Source organism: Mastomys coucha, unplaced genomic scaffold (assembly GCF_008632895.1).
Source record: "Mastomys coucha isolate ucsf_1 unplaced genomic scaffold, UCSF_Mcou_1 pScaffold21, whole genome shotgun sequence".
NCBI classification, from domain to species: Eukaryota; Metazoa; Chordata; class Mammalia; order Rodentia; family Muridae; genus Mastomys; species Mastomys coucha.
The window spans coordinates 178,327,851-178,339,055 of record NW_022196904.1 but is presented as its reverse complement, the minus strand read 5'-3'; the positions used below and the strand labels follow the sequence as shown (position 1 = coordinate 178,339,055).

General features: G+C 47.6%; 1 protein-coding gene across 1 annotated transcript in view; it reads right to left on the bottom strand.

Annotated features, from left to right (window-relative positions):
• The window catches only part of Pdcd11 (programmed cell death 11), a 43,765-nt gene that overhangs the window by 19,998 nt on the left and 12,562 nt on the right, over positions 1–11,205 (bottom strand). Inside the window, exons 9-19 of the mRNA XM_031390606.1 lie at positions 9,747–9,953; positions 8,674–8,798; positions 8,459–8,519; positions 7,732–7,878; positions 6,019–6,270; positions 5,405–5,545; positions 4,771–4,965; positions 3,905–4,075; positions 2,782–3,001; positions 1,169–1,318; positions 328–443 (exon numbers count right to left, since the gene is read on the bottom strand). Of these exons, the coding sequence (XP_031246466.1) occupies positions 328–443; positions 1,169–1,318; positions 2,782–3,001; positions 3,905–4,075; positions 4,771–4,965; positions 5,405–5,545; positions 6,019–6,270; positions 7,732–7,878; positions 8,459–8,519; positions 8,674–8,798; positions 9,747–9,953 (1,785 nt within the window). The remainder of the gene's footprint in view (positions 1–327; positions 444–1,168; positions 1,319–2,781; positions 3,002–3,904; positions 4,076–4,770; positions 4,966–5,404; positions 5,546–6,018; positions 6,271–7,731; positions 7,879–8,458; positions 8,520–8,673; positions 8,799–9,746; positions 9,954–11,205) is intronic.

The window sequence follows — 11,205 nt, the reverse complement described above, 5'->3', positions numbered from 1 at the left end:
ACAGTGTGCTGTGTGAGGCAGGTACACATCTGCCAGGCTACCTGGCCAAGCTCTAACCCTCCCGACTGCCATGTTCTATTCACTCATTCAATACCTGGTTGGCCCTAAAGACACCTGGGTCATAAGATTTGTCACCCGAATCAGCATGAAAATCTGTCCTATTAGCTACACAGGGCAAGAGTAAAAGAGAAGATACCCTAGTCAGAACGAGGCCCACAGTCACTCTAAGTGCCGTTCTCTGAGCCGTGAGAGCAGTGTGGAGTGGAGATAGGAAGCAGCTGGACGGCAGCTGGACGGCAGCTGGACAGCAACTGGACATGAGCTTACCTTTCTGGTTTTCCTGTTAACCAAGTCCTGGTGAAGGGAAACATGGACCTCCAACTTCAACATGTCCACGTGTAAGACCACAACCTTCTTCTTCTGCCCAGGCTCCACCTCCTGCCCTACAGGGCAGAGCCAAGCACAGCACGATCAGCCTTGTAGAACAAGGGAAAGGAAGGCAGCTTCCGGGAGCCCTCAGTCCAAAAGGCACATAGAGAACATCTGCTATACCTACATGGCCCAGAGTCAGGGAAACTGAGGTGGCCTACCGCACATAGCTAAGGCTGAGCTGGGCCTTGAGTTACACAATAACATAAAATCTCAATTTCATCCAACTGCAGTAAAGCCTCTTCTATCTTAGTTTCTTGATACTGTAATAAAATACTCTGACAAAAGCAGTTCATGAGAGAAAGGTTAAGTCCATCATGGGGGGGACGTCAAGTCAGCAGGAATGTGAAACACTGATTAAACTGCACCCAGTCAAGCAGCAGAAAGCAAAGGACGCATGCCACTGCCCAGCCCCCTTTCTTCACTTACACAGCCCAGGAGCACAGGCCATGGCAGCTCCCTGAAATTAACAAGCCAAGATGCCCCGACTCCTTAGGCGTGTCCAGAGGCTGGCCCAGGTAATTCTAGGTCCTGTTCAGCTGAGCACTGACACTAACCATCACAAGATCACACACAAACATTGACCCTGCTGGCAATGGTCTTGGTTTTCATCCACACTTGCAGGAAAGTATGCTTCGACTGAACTAACTCATGTGTCACACAATCCTGGAACTTCTGTATCCAGCAGAGGGAGGAGAAGCACAGGGTCTCACCAACCATTCGTGGTGAGCAAACTCACCTGCCCGGTGGTATGTGCTGGCTCTCAGGATCAGGTCAGACACAGGGCCTCCACTGAACACCACTGAGCCATCTTCCAACACCTCTTGTACCATCACATCAAGGATCATCCCTGGGGTCATGTCAGCCAGTGTCTGGATCAATACAGAGTCTACGAAAGGCCCAAAGAAAGCAGAAAATAAGTGAGGGATGCTCTCAGCAGTCCTTTCTTCTGGAAATGTGGCAGCATCACGGAGCAGAGATCACTCAAATTCCTGGCCCTGAAGGAGTGGGCTCACTGCATGCAAACCGTCCAGTGACAGGCCAGGCATGGTGTTTCATGCATTGAGTCACAGCATTTGGGAGACAGAGGCAATCAGATCTCTGTTAGTTTGAGGTCAGCCTGGTCTACGAACAGTGAGTTCCAGCCAGCCAGAGCTACACAGTGAGACCTTGTCTCAACAAGATAAATCAAACACAACACAAAACCAGAATCATTTAGTGTCAGGCCAGTGAGATGACCCGAGTTCGATCCCTGGGATCACGTGATGGAAGGAAATAACCGGTTCCCATATACTGTTCTCTGACCTGCACAAGCCTGCTATGGCATACTCACAATCTCTTGTATGCACACAAAAATAAAATTTCAAGAACAAAGTGAACAGGCCGGTAAATCCCCAGTGTAAACCCAATGCCACAGAATGCAGAGACTTTCTGATTCTAGAATAATTGTGGTGGCAAGGGGGGGTTGCAGCTGCTTACTTAAAATGACTTTAAAAAACAAAAACAAAAACTAGGGACTCCTATATCCCAGACTGCATTAGAACTTGCTACATAGCTGAGGATGATTTTGAATTCCTGATTTCCTGTCTCCACTGCTCAGGTTTTAGGATTACAAGTGAGGACCACTATACCCAGTTTAGGTGGTACGTGTTAGGTAAGTACTCTGGCACACCCCCAACCTTTTTACTTAGGAGGGTGGGAGCAGGATGGCCTCAAACTTGCTAAGTAGTCAAGGATAACTTTGAACTCCTGACCTTTCTGCCTTTACTTACTTCCCAAGCACTGTTATTATAAGTGTGTGCCATCCTATCTGGTTATGCAGTACTGGGGATGCCACCCTGGGTTTTGTAGATGCCAGTCATGCATTCAGGCAGACCTTTACCTTACTCTGGGTAGTAAACAGGTATTCACTTCATAAACACATAAGGCTCCCTTTGGGAACATCTCCCATTGAAAAAGCCTAGATAGGGAATATGGCTCAGTAGGAGAGCACCTGCCTAGCATGCTTGATGGTCTAGGTTGGTTCATGTCTAGTACCACAAAAAGAAAAAGAGAGGAACAGAAAACAAAGGTAAAACAAAAAACAAAACAAAACAAAAACACCAACCCTTGCTAAGGTGGAGTGCAAATACAGCCCCAAGGTACTGGGGAGGCTCAGGCACATGGGCCACTACTCAGACCCATGGCTTAAGAACAAACTGGCCACACAAAGACTTCATCCCTCAAACCGTGTCAGCAGTTTTAGATTATAGACAGCCCCACTCACCCTAACCACAGGTACAGCGAAAGCACGCACTGATGGTGTGCTGTGGACCTTATCCTCTGGCCCCTGCCTCCATAAACATGCCCCACCTTGGTTGCTCATGAGGCTGCGAATGCCCTGCAGCTCTTCCAGGCACTGGCACAGGAGGAGGAAGCTGGTGCTGGCCGTATCTCCCAGACTGCAGTCTGACAGCCGCAGAGACAGCAGCATCCTTTGCTTCGATTCATCCACATTGGTCACCTTAGCAACGACTGTCTGACCCTCCACAAAGTGTTCACTTGGAGTGGTTACGAACTTGTCACTCATGATCTGAACAGTAGGTAGAGAGTGGGGGGGAAAAAGTCATTGTCCATTAAAATAGGCCAGGCTATGGACAAAGGGGGCCTTCAGTTTCCCCAGCTCTCTCTGAGCACAGTTTTATTCCCCTTCCACAAAAATGAGAAGCCCTGGCTGTGCAACCTAGAGTTTAGAGATGACACCCGTTCAGAAGGCACATTACTGGCAAGCCAAAGAGGTAGAACACCCAGGGGCAACACTCTGTCCTTCCCCTTTTCTGGCAGGGGATGCAATGAGACCCTCCCTTCCAAAAGTTTAGAAACCCAGGCCAGTGAAGAATTTGTTCCTTGAGACAAGTCTCACTGATTAAACCAGGCTGGCCTCCTAAGAGCTGAGATCAGGAGTGCACCAGCATGCCTGGCTGAGAGGAATGTTCATAAGCGCTCTGTGACCTGTGTTGCTTGCTCAGTGTTGTCACACATTTGTCTATGTCCTCCAGGACTCAGTTTACTCAGCAGGCATGAGAGGCTCCACTAAAATATGTCTGGATCTTTTTCCATCTGAAAAGTTTGTAATTCAGTGGCACAGAGGAGAGAAAATCCCATGGATATGCTGGCGGTGTCACACCTTAAAAACCATAGGAGGCTCTAAAACTTACACTGGGCTATTCAGGAAAATTTACCCTGAACACGCTATAAACACAAGTTCAGTCCTTTTTACAATGGAAACGGTCGTCAGTCAAAGTCACCGTCACCCAATACTGCTGTGTGAGAGACCCAGAGGCCTGTCCTCCAGGATACAGAGCAGGCGGGGGGACCAACCCACAGGCTGCACCCTCTCTTCCCCAGTGGCCTTCATCCCCTTGACCTCCTCACAGCATTAAAGTCTCCCACTGCTCCTCAGCTCGGGTCTAGGAGCACACAGAACTGAACTTACAGTTTTGGGGGACAGTCCGCTAAGGCCTGAGGGAAACTGGACGAACACCCCATAGTCCTTGATGCACTTCACAAAACCAATGAGCAGCATTCCGGGCTGGATCTCTGAGAGGCTCTTGGGGTCCTGGCCACCCTCTACTGTGGAGACCAAAGCAGGCTTTCTGCAAAGCAGCTAGAGGAACCCTATTAAGGAAGGTCCCGAGACAGGCTATGGCTCCACTTCTTCCTGTCACACTGACTTGGCCGTGACCATGGGTGTCTCCAGACAGAACCACAGCAGCAGCAGCAGCACACACTGGATGGAGGCTAGAGAGGCCATGCTCTCAAGCATTATGTCAGTGCTGAGGCTGCAGCTCACGTGGGGTCTCCTTCAGGAAGCTACTGATGCTAAGCAATGCTAGGCAGTCAGTTTCACTCCTTTCTGCTAACTCCTCCCCAGATCCCTGGAGGTCTGCTAACAGGACCAGTGCAAGTCCACATCCACCAGCAGGGTTAGCCAGTGCAGCCCTCCACTGACCCTGTCTTGCCACCCGTGAACCCATTCTACCCTGCAGCCTAAGGGTTTTAATCTTAAGGTTAGTAAGGAAAGATAGCGCGGTCCTGAAACACACCCACAGGCAGCACCAAGGGAACAATTCGGAGCCTTAGACCCTTAAGGAGAGGACCTTTCTGGGCAAGTGTCACAAGCCCTGGGAGCACTCCTTGGACCTGCCTGTGCTATCCAGGGTCTTTCCAGGGCTGGACCATCAATGTGGTCTTATGAAAGCATTTTTTAAGCTCAAACAGTTGGATTTTTTTTTCCCTCCTAGTTCTAGTCTAAAATTTCCATCCGGCCTTCCCCTGTCCCCAGATACCAGCCAAGGATACAATGTGTCTCTCACTCTGGCTCAGACACAGAACTCGGTGAAGGGTGTCACCTGTCTGGAGCCAGTGATGCAACAGCCGGCCATTGGCAACATGGTCAGACAAATGAGGCGTGGGGAGGAAAGCAGGGATGTTGTCAGGCAGGATGGCCACCTCCAGCCCATTTTTGGTCTTCTCCAGAACCTTCACATCCACCAACTGCTCGGAATCAGAAAGGTAAAAACTAGCATTATTCCTGAGCATAGAGCTCAGAGGTACCAGATCCCAGCATCCAGGCCACCAGGAGGTTAACAGCAAAGGCCCCCTTCCTGAACACAGAGCTCAGAGGTACCGGATCCCAGTACACAGGCCACCAGGAGGCTAACAGCAAAGGTCCTTTTCTCTAGATCCCACATCTCCACCCACACCCCACATCCAGGTCTGCTGATTCCTGGAGGATAAAAGCAACTACAGGCCGGCCTTAGCAATAAGAGAGAAGACTGGCAAAGCCATGCCATAACACTTGTCTCTCCTGCTAGCTTCCATATGCTAAGGAAAGCAGGAAAGAGGGCCCAGAGCCACCCCTCTTCTCTTCCACAGGTTCTAGTACTTCTTCAGGACCACTGGCGCTGTAACACACGTTCACCAGTCCAGGTACCTGCCCGATGTTCACGGCTCTTCCTTTCTTGTGACTGTTCTCAACACTCTCATCCTTTGGCTCTGAATCTCTCAACAGTTTAAAGGATAGGAGCATCCTCTCTTTGGAAGGCTCACAGCTCAGCACTGCCACCTTTACCACCTGGTGAGAAATCACATGTGTCTGGCACCTCCTGCAGCAGCAGGCCTTCAGAACCTGGAGCAAAGTAGCCTCCATGAGCTCTGCAGGGGCCTGGGAGATCCACCAAGGCCTTAGGCCACATCAAAGGCAGGGAAAAGATGATGGATATAGAGGCTATATGAAAAGCCCCACGAGCCAACCTTCTACAATGAAGACATAACTAACTTCTGGTTATAAGCCTAAAGTTTTAAGAAGCTCTTTGTAAGAGAAACAAACACAAACTCACTAGACCAGCACTACCTCTCTGGTGTGGGGCTCCACCCACTGGATTCCAGTGAGCACTTCAGAGTTATCATCCGCCCTCTTGAACTGGTGCTGCCCACTTTATTTGTGTTCCCTCCTCTTCCTCTTAAAAGCAGCTATATGTTTACTTCTCCTTTAAACCCGTGTTCATAGAGTCACTAAGGGTAGGGGCATGTATGGGGAAGGGTTACCTGGCCAGTGTAAAAGACCTTCTCTGGGTCAGGGATATGCTGGGCACTAAGCTCCTGCTTGGGCACTAGCCCCTGCACACCATTGTAGAACTTTACAATGCAGCCATAGTCCTTGACCCTTATGATAACACCGTGAGTCTGTAGGCCAGGCTTGGCATCCTCATAGCAGGTAATGGCAGGGAGTTTGGATGTGACAAGGGTTTTCTTCAGGGTCATTATGAGCTTCTTGGCTTCAGGGTCACAGAGCAAAACCTAAGGGAAAGACAGAGGCTAGCAACAAGTCATTGGTTACCCAGACAGTCACTGACTGGTCTGCTACCCCATGACCCCAAAGGCCATAGGTCATTTTCCAAAGACCAACTACCCTTTACCTCTAATAATCGCAGCTGTAAATCTGTTGTGTTTCCTGCAGGACGGGCATCTAAAGCACAGAAATCTCTCATTCTCTTCAACAGCATCACGCCTCATGCCTAGTGGGTCACCTTGTCACCTTGTTAGTGCTATTTATTAGTTATAATCTAAGACTGAACAATCCAATTACCTGTTTGTAATTCCTCAACCTCTCTACACAAAATTTGCACCAATATGCAATTATGGGCCTTTATGAATCAATAATAGTGAAGTATAAGAAATGTAAGAAAACCCAGCTCTAGCCAGTGGTGTGTTTAAATGAATGAACCATCATGCTTAGGCACACAGGGGGCACTGAGTTCAACTATCAGTACCAGGATAACACAGAACCAGGACCACCCACCGCCTCAACACTCCAGGCCCTATGCTGGGCCCTTTGTATAGTATCACTCTTCATAGCGAGATTCTCGAGGGATTCAAACTATTTGTTGGAAACCTCTCACCGTTTCATGGCATAATCTGGGCTTTTTTTAAAAATTAATGTATTGTGTGTGTCAAAGGACATATACATGCGATGATACTTGTGTTTGTATGTAGGAGAGTGCGGGGCATGGACATGCCATGGTGCATATAGGTTGGAATTGGGGAAGCATGACGCATGTGTGCGTAGGTCAGAGTGTGGTTCTCTTCCTTCGCCAGGAGACCTGGGAACCCAGCTCAAGCTACAGCAAGCATCTTTACCACTGAGCTACCTCCTGGTGTCTGGGACACTTTTTAAATAAGATTTTGACTGGTGTATGTTTTATACACAATAATGGGTTTTGCTGTGACATTTCATGGCTGTTTCTGAGTTGGACATATCCCCGCTCTTCCCATCCCTGGCCATTATTTCTAGCTTAAGCTCCGCCTTGGTCCAGAAGGTATCATTAGCACACTGGGCTAAATCTGAGAGCTGGTTCTGCCTTTTACTAGCTGAGGGGCTCTGCAGATGCGTGACTTAGGAGCAATACAGTCACTGCGTAGAAAGACTTTAAGACCTAGGACATACAGTGTATGGTAGTGGCTACTGATAATATGATTCTATAGCTGAGTCCCACTCTTTCCCTGTGAGCTCTGAGCTCTGAGCCTGCACCAAACCATGTGGCCAAAGGTCACATACCTAGCCTGCTCACTTTTCCTGTATGGATATTTTAACTTACAACTCTACCACGTGAGCCAGGCCTCACTCTTCTCTTCCCATTGCTACGTAAAGTACTGAATACTCGGCAGAGGTTATAACACTCATTTCACAGAAAAAGGTAGGAACCTCAGCTGAGAACCCCCCTCCCCAAAATCCCAACAAGGACTCCACCAGGGGCTCACCCTGCACTTGACCTCATCCCCTGTGTTGTACTTCTTCTCTGGGTTCTTCATCATGATGTCAGCCAGGTGCATGGAGGGTACCAGGCCTTTCATTTGTTCACCCACCTTCACCAGTATCCCAAATGGCTTAATAGCCAGCACTGTACCCTATGGAGTCCAAAGAAAAGACGTGATACCACAAGAACAATACTTTCTCTTACTAGAATTGCCTGTCTGTTTCCATGCCCTCCTTCCTGATCTCGTGTGGGTAAGCTACTCCGTGCCACCAACCCAGACTTAGCCAGGCTCATGTATGAAGGCTTTTATGCTTTCTGCCTAAGCACGTCCCTGCCCTCTGTGAAGAAGCACTCTCTAGAAGGGACTTTTACTCTCATGGCATGAACTCCACCTAAGAGGATCTGCTCGGTTTCCGCTCCACACAGAGGAGCCGCGGTAACCGACCTGTTTCTGACGACCATCACACAACTAACCTGCAATTTGCTCTAACAGCTGCCACCAAATCCCAAACCCAGGACTTGTTACCCACTGTCTCCACAGGGTGGAGCTAATAAGACTTTACTTTAAAATTAACTTCAATCACTCAAGGGAAGAGTGGAGATTTTAGTTTTTAGACAGCAGGAACATGTCTTCACATTAATTAACAAGAGAACTAGTGAGCGGACAGGTAACATGTAAGCTAAGAATACCTGAATGTGGAGAAGGACCCAGGGACTTCTTCAGTTCTTACCTTTACTACTGTCCCTGTTTTGATGTCATGATATCTAAGAAACGGAGCTGCAATAATTGATCTAGAACAAAAGAAAAATATATGATTACCAAGTCTAAGGAAGGGGTTGCCTAAAATACGGGACCTCCAAAATCATACCACCAAGAAAGAATTCCCTCATCCCGCCGATCGGGCAAAGTAGAAACACATGTGAATCGTGTGCTAATGACACTTACTTCCGCAGAGAGAGCAAGGCCAGCTCATCCATTTGGCTGTAGTCAATGATTCTACACTTGTGAGTGCTCCCCGGTTTGAAGGCCTCAGCATTGAACGCTTTCTTAGAATCAGAGAGATGGCTGAGCTAAAGAATAGAAAACGAGTGAAGATAAGTCAGAAACATAGCTCTGCACAGAGTTCAAAGCACACCGAGATGGTAGTGCATTCACTATCTTGACTATAAAGACAGCACTGTGAGAGGGAAAGATGGCTCAGTGGCTAAAAGTGGCTGCACTGTTAGGGCCCATGTTTAACTCCCAGAGCCACATGGTGACTCACGACCTCCTCTAACTCTAGTCTCAGTAGGACATGTAAGCAAAATATCCATACATGTAAAACAAAAAATCCTTACCCTTTGCCAACAGAATCACATGAAGAAGCCCAGAGCATGAGTCAGTACCCTACACTCATATGCCAGTGTCTACTTTTACAAGCGAGCCTTATTGGAGGTAACCTCCCTCTGCAGGGACATGCTGCCATGGCTGCCTTCACGCAGCATGGCTGAGTTGCCGGGCAGACTACACAGCCTAACGTCCTCTCCATCCAGCCCTTTAACAGAGGCTTTGCTGGTACTGAGGGATGCTGGAAAGCGTGCGCTGCTCTTGCGCCAGACATGGGTTCAGTTCCCAGCACCCATGATGGGTGGCTTGCAGCCTCCTGAAACTCTAGCTGCAGAGGATAGGACATCCTCCTCTAGTCTCCATGGCAACTGTAATCAAATGTACAAACCCACATAGATACAATAATTTAAACAATTAAAATCTTAACAGTAACAACCAAGAGGCTTTTGTGAGCCTTGGTCTGGATCCTATTTCATTCCCATCCTTTCTTCCCAGGTATCACACATGACATGCAGCTGCTCAGCATTCTGAAACAACAAACAGCCACTGTTCTGACTTTGTGGACAGCCTTTCCCATTGGAGGCTATCTAAGAATAAGAAATTGTTATCAAGAGATGAAGGAAGTAGAAGAGAACCCATCTTCCCTAAAGTTCTTCCAGTGATGAGATGCTTGACCAAAGCAGCCTCCTTACCCGGGCATAGGCCAGTACCCCATCCTTCAGACTGAAGATGGCCCCAGCCTTCTTGAAAAACCCCTGAACAGGAACATTATCCAGCACGGCCCCTAGCTGCTGGTGAGAGATGCGGGTGAGTGGACGCCCAGGATGCAGGAAGATGGGACGCAGGCTCAGTCGTACAACCCTGGTGCGAGGATGAACGCAGAGAATGCAGGCTTTTACCTGAACGAAAGAGCAGAACCAGCAGGTGAGCAGGAGTGTCCACATAATACAACAGAGAGCAGACCTTCTAAGGGTCCGACTACCCATGCCAACTAGGTGAGTACTAAAATCTTCACGAGCCACCGGTGTCAGCCATGTAATCAAACTGTGTGGAAAAGTCAAATGACTGTCCCAGAGGGACTGGCTGTCTGACTAAGTATACATCAAATCACCTTGAATATCCATCTGACCAGCAAGCTTAAAACACAGAACGTGTCAACTCTTTACACAAATACAGCTGCCGTAGAACAGCACTAGAAAGTTCACTATGACATGAACAGCATTGGCCCAGATCAAGAGGGACATCTATTTTCTCTTAAAATATTTTTGTCTAGAAGATGTGTGTGTGTGTGTGTGTGTGTGTGTGTGTGTGTATGTGTGTATACATATCTGTGTATATATGTGTGTGTATGTGTATATATGCATTTATTATTTTAAAGAAATAGAATCATTTAAGTACTAAAAAATTTGGGCTAGAGAGATGGGTCAGCGAGTAAGAGCACTGACTGCTGTTCCAAAGGTCCTGAGTTCAAATCCCAGCAACCACATGGTGGCTCACAAGCATCCATAATGAGGTCTGATGCCCTCTTCTGGTGTCTGAAGACAGCTACAGTGTACTTACATATAATAAATAAACAAAAATCCTAAAAAAAAAATTTTAAAAAATTATAAACAACATACACTTTAAAATACTCATTTCATTGTAGAAAATTTTTTATATTTAGGTATCTGTACAAAACCCACCAGGGTTACTACCAAATGCAACTATAAAACCAGTGTTTTAATCAAGTAGACTTTTATTTTTTATTTTTTTGACATCAGATCTAAGCTGGGTGAGGTAGCTTATGTCTATAATGCCAACACTCTGGATGGAGAAATAGGAGGATAAGAAATCCAAGCACTGACAAACAGAGTCAGCAATGTGGTTCAGTGGATACAGTGAGGAACAGCACCTGTCTGCAAACCTAACAGCCCGAATCTGACCCTCAAGATCTACAAGGTGGAAAGAGAGCTGAGTCCCAAAAGCTGTCCTTGGACTTATACACGTGTGCTGTAAACACTTAGTTTTCTTCCCCAACAAACAAGTAAAATGCAATTAAAAAAAAATCCATTTTACTTACAGAGTCACAGGCGAAAGGCAGAGAGGTAGGTCTGGGATGCAGGGGAGAGGCAGAGAGGTAGGTCTGGAATGCAGGGGAGAGGCAGAGGGGTA